Here is a 26708-nt window from a genome sequence, read left to right as displayed (position 1 = left end):
GAAAAACGTTAGGTGAGCATTACCGCCACCAACTGGTAAGGAGTGTGGACCACATGACAAAAGAAAAAAAAAACAACAACAATAAAAAACGATATCCTGTTATACAATTTAATCTGTTTCAAAAACTCAAACATAACCTGATTCCTAATTCCTTTTTTCAGTAAATCAACAATGTCAAGTTTCATTTTCATATGACTAAGTTTCCTAATTAACTTGTTTCTCTGAATCAAATATTTCCTACAAATCAAAATAACATGTTCCACTCTCTGATCTCCCCTACAGTCACATTTCCCTGTCAGATGTTTCCCTATTAAAAATAATGACCTGTTCAATCCTGGGTGTCCTATTCTAAGTCGTGAAGTAATTATCTCTTCTCTTCTGTTCCTTTCTGTTCTTCTCATTTGTCCAATTCTCTTTTGGATTTTATAGAAACACCTTCCTTTCTTTCTTCTTCGCATAACTATTGCCACCTCTCTTTTTATATGTAACACTGAACCACAGATATAAATTAAAACCACTTATATATATATATTTAAAAAAAATTGAAATAAGGACAAAACAGGAAAAAATATTTTGTTTTAGTATTAAATACTTATAGGTTTTAGAGACAATTCTGAAAAAAAACTGAAATAAAAAACAAAGTACATAGAAATGTAGTATAGCATTAAATTTATAAACAGGAGCTGAGTGCGCCTATAAAAAAAGCAGGTGGTCTACTCCATACTTAGTTGAGGGGCTTAATATATGAATTTGAACTTTATACTAACATATAAACCGACCATGCCACTCATCCATCCAATCAGTCACCATCCCATTGAAAAAAAATTGATTATTTATTAGATTTTTATTTTTGCTCTACGGCCTGTATTAACTGAAGAATTCAATGAAGTGAACAAAAAATAAAACAATAATAGTACAAGAATTAACTTTGACTGTATATGATTAGTATTAAAAACACCTTTAGTGACTAGTTGCTTGAAGTTTATGTTGTTTCACTTTTACCATCCTTTAGGTTTCTGGCTGGTGATATTGCACCATGAAAAAAAGTGGGTCGCTTCCCCTTAACTATTTCCACATGTCTTTATGTTACAGTTTGAAAGAGTGAAACGGAATCAGTAAGAAAGTTATTTCTGTGATGAGAAAAAAAAAGAGAAAAAAAGATCATTGCGATCAGATAACATAGACTAAACCCATGCCAATCCATGATTAAAGCATGTTGACTGAAGGTCCTTGATTTCATTCTTTCATGCGTATGAGGATATATCACAAAAACAACATCAGAGCTATTCATCATTTAGTACTGATGTGACACATTGTCTTTGTTTTGTTGATTGGGCCTTTTATAACAGTGTTTTAATCACCTCCTAAGCCTTCTGAAGTAAACACAAACTCTTGAATGTCCTTTGCTTATTGCACTAGCCATGTTTGAATATTTTTCATTCCACACTTTCCTTCCACCACATCATTTTTTCATAGAAGCAGCTGTTTGTGAATGACAAGAATTTAAAAATGATATTTAGTGGCTAATGATGCGTTCAGACTGCACGCGCTAGAGGCAGCAGAAGCTACTTTTTTACCCACTTATAAGAGCAGATATAGCAAAGCCGCTCTCTGCCATTGAATGCAGGAGCAGCAGAAGACGCATCTGGACACACTTTACTGGACACACTTCATGAGCATCAAAGATGACACATGTCTGACCTTATTGTGTACAAGCATGAAAGCATGAAGCAGCAGGCGCTTTTTTGCTGCTTCCAATGCTTGCGGTCTAAACCTGGCATTACTGTTCTTATAGATAGTGTGAACTGAACAATTACCTTTCAGCATTATTTACCCAAATAATGGGCCAGAACATTTTGTGATGGATCTTTTTTATGTATCTTATTTGTTATTGTACTTATTTTTTCATTATTATTTTAGGTTTACTCTATTTGATGAGCTTGACTGGCTATATAATCATATTAGGGCTGGGTTGTATGGCCAAAACAAAAATCTTAGTTTTGATCGCTCCAATCAATTATTTTCTCCCTTAAATTTCATAATAAAAACATCAAAATTACAGATTACTGTCAAAAATTAGGCTTTATTTATATCATTCCCTATGGTCACTTTGAGGGTAAACAGTGAAAATATAGCACTAAATGTTTGCAGCTAGTGGTATTACACAGTGACCTAGTTTATGATGAATATGCATCTATGACCAAACACTGATCAACTAATATAACTCTGATCTATGGAAGCCCAAAAAGTGCATTGGTGGGGAAAAAAATCCAAATCTGCCAAACATTACATCTTCATAAACAGAAAATTTAATTAATCAATTAAATTAATGATTTGCCAAGCTCTAAATTATATTGAATAAATGATAATATGAGTTCTGATTAGACTCATTTTGAAAAATCAAAATACATTACACGGACAGGGCCTTTCTTGACAACAAGGCCTTGGACATCATGTCTTGATTTCACTTTGGGGATTAACAAAGTATAATTGAATTAAATTGAAAATAAAATATAAGAAATTGAAGATGCTTTACATATTACCAAAATTTCACAATTTTTAAGGGATGTAATGTTATGATCTTGAAAATCATGTTTTCATCAAAAGCAGGTAGGATATCATAATTTTGGGGAGAAAAGGATTGAAAACATGTTGATTAGTTTATTTATTAATACACAAACAAACAGACTTCTGACCTAATTAATGAGAATATATAATATATATCTAATATATATATATATATATTTTTATTTTTCATTCATATGTATGTGTATTAATTAATCATACATACATACAGTACAGTACATGTATATATATATATATATATATATATATATATATATATATATATATATATATATATATATATATATATATATATATATATATATATATATATGTATATGTATGACGGCTGTCATTGCGTAATCATTGGTGTTTTGTCGGAGGATAAGCCGCGTGCTGCGCTCTACGTGACCAGAGCGCGCTCACGCTGCGACTCTTGGCCGGCTGCTCCTGACCGCATGAGCTCCATCATCCAGCCGCATCGATCTCATCATCCACGTCCTCTCAGCCTTTCCTAACGACCTTCAGCCTCTTTAGCTCAACGCTTTTCTTTGTCTCTTCCCCCTCTTTGATGATCTGCTGCTGTTTGGGAGGAAAAACGGGGACTAGCATCAGCATCACTGCGGACCCATCTGCTGGGACAACAGCTAATTCTTTCCTTTTTTGTCATCTGGCTCGCATCGCATCTAAGGTCCATGGCGAAAACCAACGCGTCATCCAACGCAGTGACAGGTAGGCTTCACCCAGGGTTTGTTTTCGGGCAGGTTTGAAGCGGAGCTGTTGTGTTTATTCCGGGATTAAAAGCAGACTCAAGCATGACGCAACGGATTTCCACCGCTACCCCGTGTGATGTCTGCATTTCTCCGTTTTTCATTTGTTGTATCTGTTGTTGTTTTTTTTTTTTTTTTTTTTATCAAATCTTCATGTTTTTTCTATCAAAAACTTAACTGGGACTAAGTAGCTTATAAACACGTTTAAAGAAATATGACCCTTCTTTGTGTGTTTTCTTTGTTTTCCCTTTGAAAGCCCAGACAATCAAAACAGCAGATCAATAGAAACTATGCCTCACTTCAAATTGCATTGCTTTCTATAAACATTTAATGTTTTTTTATTATTATTTTATTTACAAGCTGGGATGGAGATGAACCTTTCACTTTTTTATGTCAATTTCCGCACCCTCCCCACCCTGAAAGAGGGCATTTCCCTGCAGGCCAGTGATCAAATTAGATTTAATGAGGAGAGATCAGCCCTTTTCAGTGTTCACTGCTTCTGCAAGAATAAAGGCAACTAAAAAGAAACAGTATTGCAGCCATGATTTAGGGTCTGTAGGAGTTTGCATTTATGAACAAATGAGGATGTGGGGGAGGCCATTCCCTCATAGTCCTCCAATTAGAGGCACCAGTGCCTTAAAAATGTAATGGCTTCTCTAAAACCACCTGATTCATTATCTAATGGCTCTTTTCATGCTCTGTGAAGACATCATTAAACTCTGGCTTTGGGAAGAGTGATAAATGTTTTAATCATTCAATTCAACCAGGGGAGTCGTTTGTGATCAGCTCTGGCTAAAGCAAAGTTAAAGCCGAATCTGGTCAGTGTTAGGTGACAGATATTACCCCTGACTGTAAACCTATTCATTACCATTTTATGCAGCAATGTACATATTAATTCTGCAAATTTGTGGTTTTAAATCTTTTTTTAATGGCATTTCACTCTGTTGTTATCAGGAAGACTTAATAAGATTCAGCTTATCCTGCTTAACTGATTGTCAGTTAAGAGAACATCCATATCTAGTATACTTATTAGTTAGAAAAAAATATTTTGATGAAAAAAATCTGCAAAATTTTAATTGAGGTGCATTAGATTTCAACAGTATGACAATTCTGATTTAAAAAAAAAATCTTACAGTACAAAAAAAATGTACATTTTATCATGTTCTTGATCCAGGGACCACATTTAGGCCTGCTGACTGGCAGTCCACAGCAACAGTAAAGACATCACTAAAATACTTTCATTTACACCACAACAAAATGTCTTTAAACTACTGAAATAGTTTAATAAAACTTATTATAATAAAATTTATCATAATGTTTTATTTAATCACACATTTTATCACTTGTCTTTGTCATGTTACAGGTTTATTTCAGCGCATTTTATGAGACAGATATTTCCTCCATCAGCTTCCCCTAAACGTTGGCTAACAGTCATCATCCGCCCAGCTTGCAATTACACTTCTAGAGCATATCCTCTCCCTGCACTTTATTGTTAATGCAAAACCCGACAAAAACATGTTTTGTGTGGCTCCTTGCATTGTGCATTAGGTGAAAAGATGGCCCCACCATCCATTTCTCTGCTTCCTGAGAAGAAATCTCCAACAAATGGTGACAGCTCTCCTGTACGAACTGGAAGAACAAGTGAGTAATCATCTCTCTCATTATATTCAGTCACATTAATCCCATATGCAGGCCACATGATATCATCTGGATGAAAAAGTATAATGATTGGGAATACTATTTCATTTTGAGAAGGTTTCTGGAAACTTTGTCTGCAGGCTTTATTAGCCTGGGTTCAGTGTTAACAGAGGAGATGGTTACAGCTCAGCAACGCTAACAAGAAGCGAGAGTCAGCATATGTGAAATGATGAGCACATCTCTCCGGCTTTGTGTTGCACCTCCTGCCTGGCATAAGGCATTCTGCAGCATGATGCATTTAATGCAGATGAGCCAGTGTAAAATGTTTTGTTTTTTTCCCCTGCTGGTAGAAAATGAGTGCTACAGCTCAGTGTTCGCCTTCTCAGGACAATCCAAGAATGTATTCTAACCTCCAGGGGGTTATTTTGATTCCAGCTCCATCAAACGCAGAGAAGAAGCCACACATGAATGGACATGCCTCCCCTTCACAACTAACTAGTAACAATCATGGAGGGAAACAAAGTGGGTATTCCTCCCTAACAATCACATCCCTACCTCAGTTCTGCCTACTTTCTAACATCAACACTAATCTTTTAGGTCAGGAGGGCTACATGAAAACTGATGACAGGATGCGTTTAGCCAAAGAGAGACGCGAGGAGAGGGAGAGAAGTCTGGGTAGGTGGATGCCCTGTCAGAGTTTTCCTTTTTAAAGTTTGTCTGTGATGTAATCTCCATAGCTGTTAATGGAGTATATGGGGACTCTTCTGGTCTGTTGAAGATTCATTTAGAGTTCACTGGGTTTCTGATATGATGAGCTGAGTCATGGCTGAGAGTCTGAGAGCAACTAAACGCTCTACAAAAGTAGGTCTTTCACTAGGAGATAATCCTGCTGCTCCAGTGGTTGCCCCATGGCGACAAGGATTTATATCTTGGTGATTTAATCTAGAGCCAAGGTAGACATGCAAATTCAAACTCTGTATAGTTCATCAGTGCAAGCTAGAGTAGACCTAAAAAGCTTTACATCTCTGCAAATAAGCCAGGTGTTTTTGAGGAAATAAGTCATTTTAAACCTCTAAAGTAAGAAAGATACTAAACATTTCAACTGAAAAGCAAATAAATTAGTCTGAATGCAACAGCTTGTCCTCTAATCCTGACCGATGTTTGTCTAAGTTTTAGAAAACCTTTATGTTAACATCTTCTCCAGAGAGGCCACTGGTTTTTTGTAAGAGTTACACAGCAAAAACTATCTAGAAATAAGTCAAAATTAAATAAAGTCTATTTACGCTTAATTTGAGCAGGTAAATAAGATGGTGAGTATTTTTACTCTTAGAATAAGATAAATAGATAATATGCTCTTGAAATATGACGATTCAATTGTTTTTTTGTTTGTTTTTTTAAATGTAAAGTGTCTTGTTCCATTGGCAAATTGTCTCCCATAACTCCTCCATTCAAGAAAAAAATATTTTATTTTAAGAGAAAATTATTTATTTAGATTTCTTTTTTTTGTGCACTGTAGTTTTAAATTTACTTGGAAATTCCCGAAATATTGATTTTCTTTTAGCAAAGCCACTTGTGCTAATCTGTTTATCATCTGGAGCTTTGACCTTTTAATTAAACCAATCATTAATGAAAACAAGAAATCAATTTCAGGAAATTTAATCACACAGCCCAATGCTGCCACTACTATGTTTAACTCAAGATGGGTGTGATGATGCACCGTTTTGTTTCTGTGTCAAACAGACCTTTTTTAAAAGTGATCCTAAGCTTGGCTTCCTCTGAAAAAAAAACGAAGCAAAAAAACAAAAAAACAAAAAACAAAATAATCTAACCAAGCCTGGTTATTTTTATTAAATAAAAGGCTGTCACACCTTCATCAAAACATTTCAAAAAATGGTTATTGTACAGTTTTCTTGTTTTTACATGTCTGTCCTATATATCATTAAAGTTTTAAAAAACATGCCATAATAGGGAGAACATTCTTTAGTTCTGAATCATCATCAGGTCTCATCTTTATTCATGTCGAAACTGAATAACATTATTACAAGATTTAAAAGAAAGACAAAAATAAACCGAAGATTCTTAGATATCTGAAATTAGCAAATGATTAACTATAGCTAACAGAAGATCATGCTGGGCTGTCTAAATGTTTTTTCTGGTGTAAATCCATTTTTGCCGCAGCGGCCAGGGAACAGCTGATCAGGGAGAAGGAGCGCAGGGCTCGGCTGCAGTACGAGCGCACCGTGGAGGAGCGTTGGAGACGGCTGGAGGAGCAGAGGCAGAAAGAGGAGCTCCGTAGAGCTGCAGTGGAGGAGAAAAGAAGGCAGCAGCTGGAGGAGGAGAGGGTCAGATGATTTGAACAGTTTCAGTTTAAAGGTTACATTAAAATACATGTTTTATTGAATCTCCTTGGATTTCACTTATTTTCACACATTAAATTCAATCTTGTAGTTTCTAATATTTTAAATATAGCTGCTGCTACTTCAGGTCATTAACTTCCACTCAGAGGTGAGGGAATTTAAACAAAGTGAGTTTATTCATGTTATATACAGGGGCGGCTTGAGGCCCTAATGAAACGTTCTTTGGAAAGAAGCCTTCAGCTGGAGCAGAGAACCAAACGCTGGGGAAGAGGTTACCCAGGAGCAGGTAGGAAGTCATCATTAAGATCCAAATAGAGGTTGTTCTGTGAAAAGTCTCTTGTTTGCCCTCCACTTACTGCATCTACATATATATAAAGCCTTAAGCAATCCTACCTGAAGAATCCAACCCTTCATTTACATTTATTCAGAGATTAAGTTTTTTTTTTCTACAGTCAGCCAAGCCATACCTATTGGGACTATTAACACTTTGTATTAAATTATAACTAAAACATATTTAAACTTATGCTTTATTCTTTACAGTAGTTAGTGGTAGAGCTCAGAACAAAGAACCCAGTATTCAGGGAGACAGGCAGCATGATATTTAAAAAAGAGTTTATTTAAAATTACAGATCTGCAGTTAACAGCTAGGACCATCTAAGGCAGGAACCTCTTGTCTAAAAGTTCAGTCCGTGTCCAGAGGTAGATGTAGATTCCAGCGGGTTGGCTGCCGACAAGATGTGGCGGACACTGCCCACAGAGTCCCAGACGTAGAAGCCGATCAGATCCAAGTAGTCGTAGGAATGCAGGATAATCCAGAGGGGGAAGGTGTCGAGGAGGTCCATGGGAGTCTGAGTCAGAAGATCAGAGATCCGAAGAGATACTGAAGGGAAATCCAGGACGGTGTCAGGAAGCAGTTCCAGGTTCTGAAAACAGGCAGAATAATGCAGGAGTCCCAAGACAGGTCAGGCAAACAGATCAGAATGGAAACAGGCAGGCTCAAAGGTCCAAACCGCAAATCAGAAACAATACTACATGCTAGAAGACCCTCACCAAGGGCTTGAATAATCTGGTACTGATGACTGGAAGAAGGCAGGTTAAATAGAGACTGGAGCAGGTGACACAGATCTATAGTGAGGAGAAAGTTGGGAGTATATTGTTGTAAATTATGTTAAGCTACAGTTTTCTATTCATTTTTTGGTTAATATACCAGTGTTAATATGTCATAATATGAAATTCCACATTATGGTATCACAGCTGCCACCTTCAGGCTTAGAGGAGAACTGCTTGTTCCAGGGATATCGAATTACATCTCAGGGGGAACAGCAAACCACCTGATGAAGGTGGTGACAGGGTGGCCATGGCCTGCCTGACCACTCCTCTAGATCCACCCCTGCCTTCAATATACATTGAAATTAAGGGTTGGATTTTTCCCTGTCAGATGTGACAGTAAAAGCTATGATTAGTGGCTTTTAAGATATTTTAAGTTACTACTGTGCATGTGTTAATAATCTGTGACCATTGCTCGTGGTCTGCCTGTTAAAGTTTGCATGAACAAAGTTGTACTCACTTTGTAAAATATGTTGTGAAAATGTCATTTTTTCTTCTTGGTTCAAATATTTAAATGTTTCTAATGGGGATATTGATGGGAAATTCACACCAGATGTTGACAATAGCTAAAGTAATCCACACCAAAGGGGGAATCAAAGCATATTAGTCCATAAATGAGGTTAAGGGTAAAATATCGGAGTACAGGACAAAAAAAAAAAAGTTTAAAAAAGATAAAAATATAACAAATACTTTTTAAGAAAGTTTTTTTTTTTTTGGAAATGATCAATTCTATATTTTAAACTAGTTGGATGTAATTATTGGCTGGAGTTATGGAAATAATAAGGAGAAGAGACTATTCTAATGAAGAAAGAAGAGATCGATCTTGTCTTTTGTCTATTGGAAGGTAAGCAGCGTAGTAGTTTTATATATTTAATGGGTGGTTTTTGTAGTCTGACCCTTTTTATCTGAGACTAATAATAATAACTTCCAAGTCTTTTATTTTTGGGAGTGCTCCTTCTCTTAAAAATACCCGACATATCATTATAATTGTTATTTGAAATCTGCCATTAAGCTATGCTGTTAGACAGCCCAACCCCTGATTTTCTCACCAGCAAACTTCACTTCTGCCAATGGCCTTCAGTGGCAAGTCACAGACCCATTCTTTCTCTGAACATAGTGTTTAATGAAATCCAGGATATTCAGGTTCAACCTGCTCTAACAAGACAAAATCCGTAGCATTTATTCAGCCTAATCATATCTAACAAGCAAGAGTAAATTATTTTATTTCATATTTATTTTTAGAATATTTATTAAATGGAGCAATCATGTTTTAACAGGAAAAAAAAAACTATAGCAGATATTTCCAGGCCCTTCTGAAGCTCTTTGTGAATTCCCCTCTTCTCTTTTGATTATTCATTTAATGGTAAAATTATCCCCTCCAAATATGTTGATTGGAGCAATCACACAAGCAGCTGATGTATCTGAAAGTTTTGATTCTTTTTCAATTTGTGAACTATTTAGCTTTGATTTTCACTGTACATGTAAATTTATTTATTCAAAGGTCATTGGCTTATGACACATCTTTTAAACTGAGATAAAATTTGACATTTTCAATACTTATTTTACAAGCTGTACCTCTTTTCCCAAAGAGCCATTATGAAATCAAAGGTCTGCACAGGGGGCTCCTCCTCTCCATTTGTAGGACTCACATTCTAAAACTCTGTGAATTAATCAAGCTCATGTAGATGTTAATGTAACCCAGGGGTATTTATCAGTTATCACCCACTTTTTCTCAGTTTCACAGTTCATAACTTTAAATGTTTTCTTACTGTAAAAGTTCAAAAAATATCCACTGGACTTGGTTTCCAAGATTTGAAGACGTTTAAATGTTTTCTTACTCTTTTGGACAAAAACTCACACATTGTTTTGGTTTACGCTGCATTTCAACGTCCCTGCTGGTATGCTAATTCCTGCTCATTCTCTACAGCTGGATGAGAAGGTGGTCAGAGAAACTGTTCATAATGCTCTGTTTGCTCTGCTCTGCTCTGCTCCGCCCGCTGCCTATAGGTGACTGTGAGAATGCCCCAATCCCTTTCTCTGCTGCCTCCGCCTTTTCCCATGGCATTGCCTCCCCCCATCCTGCTGTCAGCGGATCTGGTAAAGTTAAGCCCCCACCCCATACCCTCCCAAATGCCTCTCCCTCGTGTTCATCCAACAGTTACAGTGTCTCTGTCACCATGTTTGTTTCTAGACTGAAACTGGAACACAAACGTCCAAACTGTCTTGCTTCTATTTGTGTCCTTCTGTGACCTGATAGATGGAAGTATCTTGCAAAGGAATTCATATTATGAGAATTGTTCACATTTTGTTACAGCCTTAAGTTTCTCTCTCTCTCTCTATTTTTTTTTTTTTTGTTGCATATTTATTTTTTTTAACGCCTTTGACCTTCTATTACTTGCAAACGGCAGTGGAACTAAATACTCTTCATAAGTCTACTTGTGAAATTTCATCTTACCAAAAATATAGCATTACCTTGATGACCTCAGAGAACAGTTTGTTATCAGAAGTGTATTAAAGTTTATTTCTCAAGTAAAAGTATAAAAGTACCATTTCTAAAACTACCTAAAAGGAATGCAGGAAAAAATGTTAAAGACAGATGATTTAAATAGGGTTAAACGCTGGTTACAGCACTACCCTATTGAAGGGACATTTTTCTACAATTTTGGATAATAACTTCCTTCTACTTCATTTTCTTAGTTTTATAACTAATGGTAACAGTGTCAAATTTAACCTTGCATCATCTTGAAAAACTGGTATGTGGTGAACAAAAAGTTTCAAAGAAATTAATTGTTGATGGTTTTTATTTTCTTTGATAGCAATAGGCGATAATGAAAATGAGCTTAAATGAAACAAAGCTAACAAGTCTACTTTTTTAAATATAAGGAGTGAAAAGTAGAGATAATTGCAAACAAAATTTAAGGAGTAGAAGTAAAAACTTGTCTAAAAAAAATTACTCTGGTAAAGAGATAGTCAAAATAGGGAAAAAACACCAAGATCAAAGAACAAATCAGAAAGCTTAGAGATAAAGATACCTCCTATGAAGGATTGTTTGATCTATCACCTGAAACATTTAATACTCTGACACAGTAAAGCAAACAGAAAATAGCTATCCTCCTAAACTGGCAGGTCAGGGAAACATCCAATAAGGCCATGGTTACTAGAAACTGCAGACATCCACAGCTCTGGTGGGAGAGGCACCAAATTAGTCACCCATTTAAAAAAATCTTTGTTTTCTTGAATAATAGCAGAAAGGAAGCTGTAAAAGTTTCGTTCACAGCTTTAGACCAGAGCAGAAAGTTTTGGCCCATTTTCATTTAACGCAATAGATGCAATTTTTTTAAATGGGAAGTTTGTTAGTCAGATATGGAAGATGGATGGAGATAAATGCATGTCAGTTAAGGAACCCTACACATATACTGTAGATAGAGCTACAGTAGATTCATGTAGATATGAGCAAATGTATGCATCAAAATGGTTCAGTCAAAGTAAGAATCTCAAACACAAAGACAAAGTTCTTTATTTTTTGATATTTTGTTTGTTTTATAATTTCCTGAAACTATTTATATTCCCTCTATGCCTCGAAAATTTTTAATCACTTTAAAAAAAACATTGACATTTGTGATTGTAACATGACAACATTTAAAAAGGTTCAAAGGGTATGAATACTTTTGCAAGACTGCTTCATTGTTCTGTTTTTCGTTCTCGTTAGTGGAGACCTCCATCTTTGATTTAGAAGAGACGAGGAGTGGGAATAAGTTGGGTAACACATGTCAGCGATTCGTATAAGGTGTTGAACTAGAAATCTTAATTTAAACTGACCGAACTCACATCCCATCATTTTCATTTGGAACATCATCCATGTGCTTTATGCTGCATTTGTTGGCAAACAATTGCAATGCATCAGCCTGCATGCAGGAATGATAACAATAAGAAAATGAACTGGTTTCAGTATAATTGTTGGAGGAAACATGTTGTTTTCCATAATTCCATCTCCCACAATCCAGATTATTTGCTCGACTACACACATGCTCTCAATGACAAAAAATCCGCCTCCAGATTAGTTTTCCCATCTTAGTTTTCCCTGATCTCATATCAGGAAGATGCTAAAAGAACTGGATCAGCATGCCTTGAATTTCTCAGTGGTCTGAAATTCTCACATTCCTTCGAAGAGATTTAAGTGATATATATATTTTTTTGTTTTCTTTTTTTTCCCTTTAAACCTGGGATTAAGGTTAGATAATAACAGCAGCTAAATGGTACTGACTTTGGCTTTTTGCAGCAGACGAATGCTGGGATAAATCACAAATGACCTAGAAATTCATAAAAATATGTGCACTAAAATAGACATGGATATTGTTAGCCCAGCGGGATGACTTCTGCACTCCTCAGAGATTCTATCACAGAGTTACAAGCTAATAGAAAGACTATTTCTGGTGTCATTCAATGAAATCTATATTTAATGCCTGCACTTGTTTGACATTTCTTTTATCAGCAAATCTTTGTGATTTTTTTTTTTCATTAGTATTTGATTTATTTGATTATTATAGACGTGACAGTCCAGAAACAGTTTAAGGCTAATATGTTCTAATCTTTAAAAATGGCAAAGCAAAGCAGTGTTGTTATTTTTTCATTGCAATATTAAATGCACAGAAAATAAAATTTCATCTTTTACCCCTGATCTTTCTTCCTGCTAACATGCAGGGGTACTAAATGCATAAACAGATAAAGTTAGATGTGACAGAGGAAAGAGAAAGGGGAGTTTAGGAGGTACCTAGACTCTTTAAACAATCATTGATAGTTAATAAATATATATATTTTTTATTGTTTTCCCATTATTGCATCATAGAATTAAATACATGTTTTGTCACACTTCCATGACATTGTAATTTGGACCTGTAATATTGTATAAAAAACTTTCTCCACTGTATTTGAACACAAGAGGGTATAAAAAACAACTCAAAATGAATGAAATTTTACAGTGAAGTTATGCCCTTACAAAAAGATTAACCTTTTTGAAATATTTTTTACAAAGGCTGCTTTTTCACCAGTCTTTAAATCCACTGTAAAAGCCACTATTTATTCAGTGTCTCAAATGAAAATACTCTGTTTTAGGTTAATTAAGGTTGACTAAATATTCCCTGTTTGGTAAAACCAAGATTAACATTTAGCAATTTACATTTTTACATATAAGGTATTAAACATTTTATGAAATGCTAGATTAATACATCATAGCTTTGCAATATCAATTAAAACATATTTAGTGGAATCACTTTTGATGTGTTTCAAGGTGACACATCAAAAGAATACAGGCACGAAATCAGAAGCAGATTGGTAGATCTTCACATAGCTGATTAATTCTTAGGTCTAATAAAAAAAAAAAACTGGAGGTACCAGATCCACCATTTTAGGTAATTATAGGCAAGTATAAACAGCATGTGAATGCTTAGTCATCATTCTGTTCAGGAATGAGGATGAGGTGTCTCAGAGAGGATTTGATTTGGTGTGACATGTTAAAAAAACCTTAGAGCAAAAGACAAAAAGGCTTTGTGAGTTTGCTGTCTGAAAGCGGTAAAGAGAGTCTCAATTCGCAGTTCAACGAATCCTGTAAGGGCTCACTTAATGAGCAAGGAGCAAGTTACTGCAGAAGCAACATAAGCAGTCCAGCAGCAGTTTGCAAATTCAATCAGATACAAAGACCTTCATTTTTAGAGACATGTCCTGTGATCAGAGCACCCAAACCAAGGTGGGCAGAGTTGCACACGCTGACCAGTGTTATCCAGTCAGCATCTGCATAACTTAGGGCACAGCACAGGACACCCAGCAGCTCGGGACAAGATTCAGCAGCAAAGGACTTTTCGGCGAGTGGGCGGATAAACCTAAAGAACAATTTCAAAGAAATGACTAAAGCTCTCGTCAGGATGCAAATAAACAAGTAAACATACTTACACACTTAGTCGCTAAAACTACGCTAGGATTTGGTTGCCTTTCATTCAAGGCTTTTTGTTTACAAGGACACAAAACATTTCAACCAAGTTAGCTTAATAGGTCAATACTACTATTATTATTAGAAATCTTTGAAGGTATTTTGTTGCTTAGTGAAGAAGAATAATTGTGATCATTCTAAATGTTCTGATAAAAGGAAAGTTAAGTCTGACTTTCCAAGAAAAAAGACTGTATCACATAAAAAGAATGACAGAGTAAAAGAAGAATCTAACAAATCATAAAAAAACAAGTTTAACACTGAGGCAGGGGTGGAAAATTACAGGAAACAATAGAGCCAGAGGGAAACCAAATAACACTAAAGGAGATGAGCTAAGACAAAAAAATGATCTCAGAACAAAAACAAAGCCTGAATCTAACAACAAATATTAAAATGCATGAATAAGCAAGCACAAGTAAAACGAATTTGTCAAGAAACTAATGCTGATAATAACAAACAGAAAAATTACTAAATTTTAGGTTAAAAAGGAGCATAAAAGAAAAACAGACAAAAATCTATGAATTGTGACACAAAGAGTGAGGTTCTGAGTTCAAATCCTGCAGACTGCCACTCTCTGGGTCCCTGAGCAAGACCCTTAACCCCATACAGGGCTCCCCTGGCACCGCACAGTGGCAGCCCACTGCTCCCCAAAGGGATGGGTTAAATGCAGAGGTAAATTTCTCCAGGTTTTAATAGCATTTCCCATTTACATTTACACCACAAGTATCCTTCTATTTGCCAATGTTCCTTTACTCTCACATCATAATCTTTCTATAACAAAAAATGCTATAAACAGGAACTCAATTTTCTTTAGTCAGGTTCACCTTACACTTTTAAGATTACCTTGTTTGTATGTCTGAGACGAGTTTGTAATTACTGACTGACGTTTGCTGTTGCGCAGCACCCTGCAGTCCTCACAGGTCACCTTTCTGCAACACGCTGAATTCTGCAGCTCATAGCAGAACCGGACTTCAGGGTGGCTCCCAGTCCACCCCCAGCACCCCTAAGGTCAAACCTTCATATCTGAAACATACTATCCTTACACAAGATGAGTGGCTGTGAATGAGCTTTGGTTTTAAGGTGTACTGTATACCTTTTTTAAACCCTGTTTTTAGAAGGAACGTCTGCGGCGAGAGAGAAGAACCGCATCCCCTGGCTGTGGATCCCCTCTGAGAAGATCTGAGTCGCCAGCAAGTGTTACTAAGCGGCTGACTTCCCCCAATGCATCCAGGTGAGTCTGCTTCAGAAATCAAAAGGTTGGCTGATCAAATACCTGGTTCCTAAAGTCAGGCATTTCTGTTTGTGCAGATTATCATCCAAGATGCGAGCACAGTCCCCTGGCAGTTCTCCGCAGTACCACCATTCTCCAAACAGGCATCACCCAAACTTGAGTGACGACAAGAAAGGAGATGATAAGAAGCCAGAAAGAAAGGGTGAACAGCCCCAAGCTAACCCCATAGCAAAAACCAACGCACACACCAGTAACCTAAAACAATCTCCACACAGTCCATTTGATAAGAACCTCAACAGAAACCCACCCGAGAAAAATCCTGCAGACAGAAGGAACCAAATGTCCCCCAGAATGGACTCCTCAGAGAGAATATTGCAAGTCAATGGACAGACTGGAGACAAGGGTAAAGCTGTATTTATTTGTGAATGCATCTTAATTCACCTCAAGTAAAAAAAAAAAACGAATAGTTCGAACAATATCTTTTCCATGTTTTGCAGAATCTACAGCAGTCGCATCCACAGGGAAAGTGGGAGCTGGCACATCAAATGCAGAGGAGGCTACAAGGCTGCTTGCAGAGCGCAGGCGTCAGGCTCGAGCCCAGAAAGAACTGGAAGAGATAAAAGAGCAAAAAGAGCAAGAAGAAAGGTAAACTCCCTGAAAGAATCCTGATTTTAAATAGCTCAATCTTTAAGAAGCTACACTTAGCAAAAGGATGGAGGGAGTTTTTGTTGACAAAACAAAATAAATAATTTGCGTCCTTAAAATGGAGCTGCTAAATTGAAGGACTATAAAGAATTTGTACTAAAACATTAGGTAAAGGATGCTGGTGATGACTTTGTACATTATGATCAAATAAAGGAAAGAAGAACAAAGGAAGCAGCTCGCTCAGGGGGAACAGCGGCAAGAGGCAAAGGCACAGCAGGGTGAGGTGGGGCAGAACAATATGACGGACCACCACAGGATGAAACTAGAGGAAGACAAAAGAAAGGAAGAACAGCGGCAGAACCAAATTGAAGCAGAGGTCAGTTTCAATGACGACACAGTTAAAGCTTTGATTTAATGTTACACAGTGCCTTGCAAAAGTATTCATACTGATTATGCTCCGAGATTTTGTCCTGTTGTAGCCGCAAACTTAAAAGAATTTATTTGGAGTTTGTCGACATAGATTTCCACAAAGTAATGCAGAGCAAGTTTATTTATAAAGCACATTGAAATGATTTGAATTTAAGTGGCAAGAAAATTCAAAGTGCTGTACGTGAGGAGAAAAAAAGGAAGAGAAAAGTGTATTGCTACGCCATGAAGGCAACACAAAATAATTAAAAATAATAGTTATCATTAAAATTGGATATTTATATGAATAAGGATAATAGAATTTTTAAATTTTGATTTAGAAAATGAATAAGGGTTTCAGTGCTTTCAATATTTTCTGGGAGTTTATTCCAGATCATTGAAGTGATCAACAGCTTTGACTGCTCCACTGTAGTTTGATTCTTAAGTAAAATTCTGAAAATTGAGTTCTGTTCAACCTGTCTGAGTCAAAAGGTTGTAGAGCCACCTATTAATCCAGTATCAGATGTAAATATTTTGGGCTATGACTCAATAAGCTTTCCACATCAAAAGAATTATCAGATTCTTTCTCTTCCTAAATGTAAACTTAAACTGAGTCTAGTGGATATTTACAACTGGATTTAGGTCTATTCTTTGGGCTTTTTGTAGATGTGAGTGTATCTCTGTTCATAGTTCTAATGAAAATTCCTTTGTGGCCTTTATTTTTTTGATTCACTCTGGATTACTGTGAGTTTATCTCAATACGTTTTACCAAAAAGGAAAAAACAGCAACTCATGATTCTCCCTCCACCTTGTTTTCACCTGGTGTTATTGGAGTGATATGCAATGTGGTGCTGTCATGATTTTCTTAAGGGATCTGACCCACATGCAGTAAACCACTCAGCGAGACAAGGGTAAAAGTTTAACAGGTTTATTGAGGAGATGAACGGGGTTGGATTCAGGAAGCTCAGTGTACTGGTGAACCGAAACTGGAAGTGGGAAGGGAAGTATCAGAGGTTAGTTCAGGGTCCGTGGGAACTTTGAACGATGACTTTGGAGAAACAGAGAAAACGGGACTCACGTTAGTGGAGAAAACCTTCTTCCCAGAATCCAGTCTTGTGTGGGTTTACCAGAGGGAGGAACTCATTGGAGCCGCCCTCCAACGAGTTCCTCCCTCTGGTAAACCCACACAAGACTGGATTCTGGGAAGAAGGTTTTCTCCACTAAAAGGTTTTAATTTGGTTGGTTCCTGAGGCACTATGGAGCGGACTGTCACTTGGAATCCAGGAAGTCTTGAACGGAACTTGTTGAGGTTAATCCCCTGCTCAGTGTGAGACTCAAACAATCCTTCCAGGGGAAGAAGGTCAAAAACATCCAGCCTGCAGGATGGCTTCCTGCCAAAAGGCAAAGACAAAAACAAAGTTAGAACTCAGAGAAACAAAGACTCAGTTAGACTCCGCTAATCTCAGCTTGGCTAGAGTACCTAAAACTGGCAAACACTCTGGCGTCGAGATAGTGACAGCCCACCGCTTAAGTAGTCCTCGGTGATGAACCAACCAGGACCAATGAGAAGAGGGCACCACCTGGTGGTGGAGGAAGAGAAAGACACACAAAAAAAACACAACCACACAAACTGGATTCCTAACAGGTGCTATCTGCTCTGATGACACCAGGTGTCCTTCCATGAGTTTGCAATGGTCCAATTCATGGTTTATGGTTTCTTTAACAAAAATGATAATTTTCCTGTTCTACAAAAAGACCAGATTATTTAGAGTGCAAGAAAAAGGTCAAAAATGTTCCCGGTATGAATACTTTTGGAAATTACTGCATTTATTGGTTTTGTTTTGTCGCAAACATAACTTATACCATGATAATGTTTATTTTATATTTTATAAAAAATCTACTTGTTTGCCATTAACAAGCAGAAAGAAAAAGCCAAAGTGCAGGCTGAAAAAGATGCAGAGCGTGAGCGGCAAGGCAGGGAACGTCAGACACAACAGGAAGAGGAGGAGAGGCAACTCAGGAAAAAGGTTTGCTTTAATGGAATTATGTTCAGAAAGGAGATAAACCAATCCCAGGTTCCTGATTAAAGCTTCCAATATAAATGTAAGTAGTTGGTAAGTAAATATCCTTTACATTTTTTTTGCAGAGAATTGAGGAGATCATGAAGAGAACCAGAAAGGGTGAAGCTGACATGAAGGTACTGTGAGAGGCCTTTAACCCCTGCTGATTGCACAGCCAAGCTATTCTTTCCCAAAATTTATTTTTATCAGCTGCCTGACTTTCTGTTTTTTTATGCTTTGATTATTAAATTTTATTATTGGTGACTTTGGTTTTGTGTCCTCATTGCCTCTGTTGTGCACTGAATCAGATGGAGGAGCAGGTGGAGACAAAGCTAGTCTCACCGCCAGGTTAGTATGCATTCAGTCAGCGTCAAGACCTTTTTAAGTTTGCTTGCTGTTCTTGCTTACATCGCCCCTTGGCTGTACGCCTTGCTGCTGTAAAAATGCAAAAGGGCATGTCTGGTTTCATTTTTCTTAACAGCAAATCTGAAGCATGTGCAAAAAAAAAAAAAAAATGCTTAATTTCCCTGAGTTTGTTTGAAACCTTAACGTCTGATGCTTTGGCTTTGGTTCTTCAGAGGGATGAGTGAAAAAGAATGCAAAAATAAAAAAGGACATCTTTTAAATCCCCGCTCCAATTTTATTATTTTTTGGGTTTTTTTGACAGAAATGTTTTTTGCATGCAGACTGCAGATTTCATTCAGCAAAATTAATTAATCATGAACAGTTATCTGGCAAAAAAAAAACAAAACAGAATTGTTACACCATAAAAGAATTGACCAATTAGATTATCCAGCCTTACGGAACAAGTATCACAGCACAACTCAACAAAGTTTACTGAGCTCTCTTGGCAGATATTTTTAAGCCAAAAAATGGTTTACAGCTTAACTTCTTAAAGTAGGATTCAACTAAATGTTCAGTTCTTACACTGAAGTTTCAGTTTACATGTTAGAGACTAGAAAAGGGGTTGGTCACATTCTTGATCTATAAATCCACAACAGCCTTTAAGTTTAGTGACAGGTGCAGTTAAAACTTGCAGCTGTTCAAACCCTTTACATTCAAGCTCCCAACACCATGTGTTCAGTGGTTTAATGAACCGATTCACAAAAACATAGAATGCGTGAATATTCTGTGTAATCTCAATAGTAAATATATGAATCAGCAAATCTAGAACTTGATTCCTGCTGTAGATCCAGGTTTCAGCTTTAGGGATAAACAGAACAAAGCATAGGCACTTTTTTCTGATAAACTCCACTACTGCAGGTCACCTTGCAAATAAGCGTTGCCAAAATATCTTTCTAGTACAACTGTAGGCAGTCTGAAAGCATTTGATTCAGTTTGTTATGAGTTTAATGTGTGACTTAACATAAATCATTATTAATAATTTGGGAGCAGATCAGTCCTTTAATTTAATAAATGCCACCGGTAACTAACTTGACAGTAAATATGTTTGATCATTGAAATAAAAGCAAAGAATGATTTAGTGAGAAAATAAAATTATTAAGATGTTGTGAGAAAAGGCACCAGACATTATAGTTTTAGTTTAATTAAACTCTGATTCCTGCAGGTGAAGGGATGGTATCAAAACAGCTTTGCTGCATTTTTATTGTCGACTTGTCTGTTTTATGCAACTAATGAAGCTATAATGAAAGTAGTCTCTGTGATCAAGGTTTGTGCTTTAACTTAGTATTGTTCTTTGTGCAGCACCTTAAAACCTGCTACACTGGCTTAAGGTAGTAAGTTGTGTTAGTTGCATTTCATTAACCAACTGCTTATTAAAAAAATAAAAAATACAGAGGATCCAAAAAATGTACATACCTTTGATAAAATGATAGATTTATGCTTTAAGAAAAAAAAAAGGCCATAACAAAATTTGTCAAGTACTTTTTTAAACATCTGTAATGTGACATTTGTTCTAAATATGCCAAACTCGATTAACAACTTTTCGGAAGGCAAATATAAAAAAAGTAATACAGTAGTAATAACCAGGTTTTTATGTGTCCTCACATAGTTTAATTAATACAGAGAACCAAAATATAAATAAAACTGCAGTAATTTATGGCGAATTTGATTTATCAGACATGCATTGGACTAAGTTGATCGTGTGGACATTTGCTCAGATGAAAACCTCAAAGCCATAGCCTTTAAACTGTTTAAAAAATATCAATAAAATCTATAAAATTTATTGTTAGCAGTTTTGATAACTTTATTTGTTTTAAATGTGCTGTAGATAAAATAGACAGTGGTAAAACAACACCATACAGACTAGCAGCATCATTCTCATTTTTTTAATTTATTTATTTATTTTTTTTTACTTCTATATGAGCTGTAGTGTGACGTTTGTTGCAAATATGCCTAACTCTAAAAACACTGTTTGGGAATGCAAATATAAAAAAGAAGTAATACAGTAGTAATAATCAGGATTTCATATGTCCTTACATAGTTTAATTAATACAGAGGAGCATCTTAAAAAAAAAAAAAAAAAAAGTTAAAAAACATCTGCTGTAATTTTCTGGCGAATTTGATTTATCAGACACGCACTGAACTAAGTTGATTGTGTGGACATTCGCTCAGCTGAAACCTTCAAAGCCATATAGTCTTTAAACAGTTTACAAAATATCAATAAAATCTTGTTAGAAAATTTATTGTTAGCAGTTTTGACAACTTTATTTGTTTTAAATTTGCTGTAGATAAAATAGACAGTGGTAAAACAACACCATGCAGACTAGCAGCATCCTGCTCATTTTTATTTTATTTTTTTACTTCTATATGAGCTATCAATATTAACACAAAGAAACTGAAGAGCATGTTTGTTTGTTTTTTGTTTTTTTAAAACGACTAAATCTGATTGAAAATAAGTAGCCGGTGTCCTTATAGAGATTTGGGGAGCCTTCTTTTGGCAGAAATGAAAAATTTTGCCTAATTAAAAATTGCGATGGAGTTGGACTCCTGTAGAAAAACACTAAATGTCTCAACTGAAGCTAAATATGTTCAACCAATGTATTAGATGAAGGATAGGCACAACTATACTTTGAGAAAAGTTTTTCAGTTGAAATGTGACATACCACATGGCTTTTTGAATATGTTGTGCAAACCTGTGAGATCTGCTGCAGGTCGATTCATCTAATAAAACATATTTACACGCCTTTGATTTTAATATAGCTCACAGTTAAGATAAGCTACTTGCCTGATAACTGTGCATGTAGTGTCCAGAACGTGTTTCCCTGTGGTGAAGAAGTAGCAGTGAAGGACTTTTTTTTCTTTTCTTGTTGCTGATTGGACATCCCTCACAGCAGAGCTGTATCATGGGAGCTGACTGCAACCCCGGGCTGCTCTTGTGAATGTCCTTGAACCATTTTAGCAGAACGGTGCAGGGAACTGCTCTGCAGTTTGCAACAAGACGCTATTCAGTTATTTAGTTTCCCATGACAAAGGCTGCTCTTGATCCTGCTTTTGGTCACCTTTGTAGATCAAACAGATTTCCGGTGACATTTCAAGTCCACTGTAATGTTTTTGTATTTTTCACAGGGGATGTAATTACCAAAGCTCGTGTCATCAAGCACCAAAGCAAAAAGGTTGAGTTTCAGGTAGCAGAGCAAAAAACAGAGCAGATTCAGACAAAGGAAAGTGTTTTCCTCAAGAAAGAAGCAGCAGCAGCACAGGCGGACAGTGAGAAGGGTAAACAAATTCAAAACAACAGTCATCTGGTCACACAGACACACGGTGTTTCTGAAAAGAGACCTGAGAAAAAACAAACCAGTAAAGAGAACGGTGGCAGTCAACTCAACAGAGAGGTAAACACCAGTGCATTCAAGCAGCAGGGAAGAGAGACGGACCTGAATCTGAACAAGCAGCACAAAACTAATGTCAAAATCTCCACACAAACCTACAAAGAGTTGACTGAGTCAACAGGAGACGTCAAAGTAATGGAAAGACAGGGGAGGGTGATGAATGGAGCGGTGAAGGGGGAAGAAAGTGCCTTAACAATTCCTAAAGGAGGCACACAGCAAAGCAGTGTGTCTCTCTCAGCTGAGGGAAAGGTGAAAAAGGGGCCAGATGATGGAGGTGGTAGACCCTCTGTGACAGTGGTACCAGTTGCACGTTTACCCCCACCAGTCATCAAGCTGGAGCCATTAGATGTGAAACAAGCAGGATCCGGTGATGAGGTGCAATCCATGGATGTTAGGTAAGCCCTCACATAGGGTGCCTTGTTGAACTTCTTTCACATTTGTCGCTTTAGAACTACAAGCTTAAATACATTTTGTTTTTATAGAACAGCTTAAACTAGCTTTACACATAAGCTTTAGCTCAATGTCTAGCTTTAGCTCAACCCATCTCCTCATTTTTCAACGATTGCAATGAAAAAAAGCATCCCCACATCATGACTGTGCCACCACTGTGTGTCACCTTGCAAATGTGATGTTCAGGGTGATGCACAGTGTTACATCTTACATTCATATCAATACTGGTCAGATGTGATAGAAGTCCACCTTCCACAAGTGTCCTGTCTCCTATTGGTTTTGGCCAAACAACAAATTCATCTTGTGCTTTTCTTTTAAACATGTCTGTTTTCTGGTAATTCTACCACAAAACCACAGATTTTTCAAGAAAATAGATTCTTCCACCTAGGCTAATAACATCTGCAGCTGCTCCAAAGCTACCAAGGGACTCCTGGTTGTTTCTCTCATTATTGTTCTCCTTGCCTGTAAAATCAAAGACCAGGTCTTTGAAGGCTCTAAGTTGGGTTTGAACAGTGCTGAGTGAGATGCTTAAAACTTTGAATATTTAGGAGGCTAATGTTTTCTCACTCTGTGTTTCAGTCCAGCTTCAAAGGAAGAGCTGATATCTATTCCTGAGTACTCACCAGATAAAGATATTCACCAGAGTTTTATGACCCACAACCAGGCTCTTAAGGACCTGATGGACCTGACAGGGAGCGTAACGCACGCAAAGCTTCCCTCAGAGACCACGATGGGCGACTGCAACAAGAACCTGATACGGGGGGTTGTCAGTCCGTTGTCAGACTCGAAGCTCATAGGGGTTACACCCCCATCATCAAACAAACTAAACGTCTAGAAGCCTGATTGTCTTTTTTCTCCTCTCCTCCTGCTAGTCGCCTCTATCCTCCCTGACTTTGTAACCTATTCTAGTTATAGGAACCGAGCCATAAAGACTGACTGAAAATGCACACTATAAACTAATAATGGAGCTTGTGAATGAGTTATTTTGGTATTGGTCTGAGGGCGGGAGCTCAGTAAAAAGAAATCTATACATATGAAAAGGTAGAAAACAACCAAAACCATTGAGATATCAGGTTTCAGAATATAACAACGTTTACGTTCCTGCATCAGCTTGTTAAGAATTGCGAAAAAAAAAAAAAAAAAGATCCTTAAACTTTTGTGAAATATTAAAGCAGTATTTCCACCAGCTTTCTTAATATTTAAATTGAATTCTCTAAGTTGGTGGGAAACGTGCTTCTGTGTGAACTTCTGTTATTAATGCATGAATTAATGACTGAGTAAAAAAAAAAAAAAAATCCACTCAAACTGAAACAACCAGTTCCCCTCCCTATAGAATCTAATCATGGGTCTGTTCACCATTTGAAACTACTCCCTATTTGATGGGATTTGATAGGTGCATGTGACAGAGAAAGATGATGGATTTTAAAACACATGGTGCATCACAATCGGTCACATTTATTTCAAGGTGAAAGGGGTTCATTTACAGGTGATATGATACAATAATCAGACCAGACAGCCTTTAATTTTGTCTTTAAAGAGAAAAGTATTGAAACATTCTAACAGCTGAGCATCTCATATGGCTTTTTCAAAGTTTTCTGTAGCAGCAGCTTACTTCATCAGACAAAGTTTCTGTAAATATATCATCCAGAAATGAAATGGACTGTTTATTTAAAAAGAAATGCGGCATGGATTTTGGTTTGAAGATCAATGTATAAATGTGACCTATAGCTTCAAACTCACACTTCCTAGCGCTAGAACAGTGGATTAGATGAAAAACTGCTTTAGCAAATCAGAAAAGGATGTGCAATTTCAGTAAGAATTTTCCATGTTTGTAGGTAAAATGCTAGGAAAACATGCCTTAACAAGAGTGACTGGTTGTTTTTTTCCTCCTTTTCTTTGAATGTTTTGTAAGAATAGTATGTATGTAATGTAATATTGGGCTTTGCAGGCTTTTAGATCATTTGAACAGCGTGCACACTGTAGCAAACATTGTAACCTGACATTAACCAGCTAAAAACATATAAAGCATAATCATTGCATTTGCATTTTTTGCACATTTAAGGATTGTTTTGTAAAGTAAGCATTATAGCTTATATCTAGAATATGAATGTAAGAAAATATTTTTCAAAATACGTTTAGCTCTGCTCATACCGTAACACAACTCTTCACAGTTAAAATACATTATGCATACAGAGACCTTGTTCCTGCATGGTAAGCATGGTGATCATTATGTAATTTAATAAGAACATAAATAAAGAAACAGTAACAAAATATTTAATGTCTTTCTGTGTGTTTCAATGTGAACTTTTAATCAAGCTGGTACCCTACAGAAAATGTCATCACATTTAAAAGATGATCAGTTTATTATGCTTATCCAAGGTCATCTTAAGAAATAAAAATTCAAGGCGCTTGTTGCATATATATATGTGATAATTTGATTTATTACAAGTAAAACTGAATGGATCCTTATTCCAAAATCTGCAAGCATTAAAATAATTTCACATTGCATTAGTAATTCATGATCTCTCTGATTTTGTTTTATTAAATCATTGGAATAAATGGAGAATGCAGGAAAAATTACATTTTGCGGAGTTAAATATAAAAACAGGCCAAAACAGCATACAAACATAAGATATTTTATTCTCATCGTGCATATAAGACAAAATAGGAGCTTGTCTCGTTATGGCAAATCTTCGGTTGAGTATAAATACCTCTTTTAATCCTTTAACACTCTGGTTTGAGCACTGCAGTTGTTTAGACCTAATATTTTTTTTTTAGCATAACCCTGCCTTAAGACTTAACTTTATCCTTGTATTTCTGGTGTGTTGCTCTGTTTTTCATATGTTCTTTGTTCAACATGTTTACTAAAAAATCCCAGAGGCCATCACAAAACAGATATGCTGAGATTATTGCACTCATTTGTGAACTATGTTTACTATTAGGTTATATTCTGAAGTTTATTTGTTGCTTAATAAACAGGTGACCGTCTAATAAACTACTGATTCATTTCTGTATGTAAACATGTTCCTTATCAGAAGTGCCAATGTATTATTTATCAGAGAAATATAGAATTTAAGAAGAATTTGCTCCTCGATTTTCTTTATTAGGAAATCCCCCTTCTATTTTTCATTTTTGTCTTTCATTTAAAAAAGATTAATGATTGATCCGTTGTTTATTTCTTTGTAACATCACTTGTATTGGTTTATTAAGGGAACTCCCTGTAAAGTATGTGTAAACCTTGTGGTTATTATAAACAGTGCGTAATTGGGTTTTATTTTCCTTAATCAAGAAGTAAATACGTTTATATATTTTTATTTTTGTGATAATTAAAATAAAGAAAGAATATATTGCGACACTGGCATTAAGACGCAAATTCAAAAGCAAAAGAATCTACAAACAGGAGTGAAATCGATATTAGAGTTGCAATAGTAAACCAGAAATTAAGAGCATAATCAGGAAGAAAATTAATTACAAATGGCAAAAACTGTGGGAAGATAATATTAGAGGAAGATGGTTCTATAGAATACAAGCGAAGGCTGGAGAAATCAGATGAAAAAGTGGAAGTAACAGAGTTCAGGAAATGATAATAACTAGATTAAGATTGGGGCATACAGGACTTAACTCAAGATTACTTATAATGGGAAAACATGAAACAGGAAGATGTGATTACTGTGGGGAAAATGAGACAATAGAACATTTAATATATAAC

At 36.3% G+C, this 26708-nt stretch overlaps 1 protein-coding gene across 3 annotated transcripts; it reads left to right on the top strand.

Moving 5' to 3' along the window:
• Nucleotides 1-2943: 2943 nt before the first annotated feature.
• On the top strand, nt 2944-25272 carry map7d2a (MAP7 domain containing 2a). 3 transcript variants are annotated; one of them, XM_038277403.1, is made up of 17 exons: nt 2945-3297; nt 4884-4976; nt 5409-5495; nt 5571-5648; nt 7152-7315; nt 7523-7616; nt 10445-10534; nt 15319-15425; nt 15533-15648; nt 15726-16051; nt 16146-16293; nt 16507-16669; nt 18621-18725; nt 18845-18895; nt 19067-19106; nt 22287-22944; nt 23579-25272. In XM_038277403.1, the coding sequence occupies exons 1-17, from the start codon at nt 3261-3263 to the stop codon at nt 23832-23834; spliced, it is 2613 nt and encodes an 870-aa protein (XP_038133331.1). In that variant the 5' UTR covers nt 2945-3260; the 3' UTR covers nt 23835-25272. The 3 variants fall into 3 exon arrangements, with proteins under 3 accessions (XP_038133337.1, XP_038133331.1, XP_038133322.1); XM_038277394.1 differs by having other exon boundaries at nt 18618-18725; XM_038277409.1 differs by lacking the exon at nt 10445-10534 and having other exon boundaries at nt 2944-3297; nt 18618-18725.
• Nucleotides 25273-26708: the final 1436 nt, after the last annotated feature.

This window comes from Cyprinodon tularosa, unplaced genomic scaffold, assembly GCF_016077235.1.
Source record: "Cyprinodon tularosa strain WSP-4 unplaced genomic scaffold, ASM1607723v1 ctg101, whole genome shotgun sequence".
Taxonomy (NCBI): Eukaryota; Metazoa; Chordata; class Actinopteri; order Cyprinodontiformes; family Cyprinodontidae; genus Cyprinodon; species Cyprinodon tularosa.
Note: the sequence above shows the minus strand (reverse complement) of the source record. Positions and strands in the feature narration are given on the sequence as shown.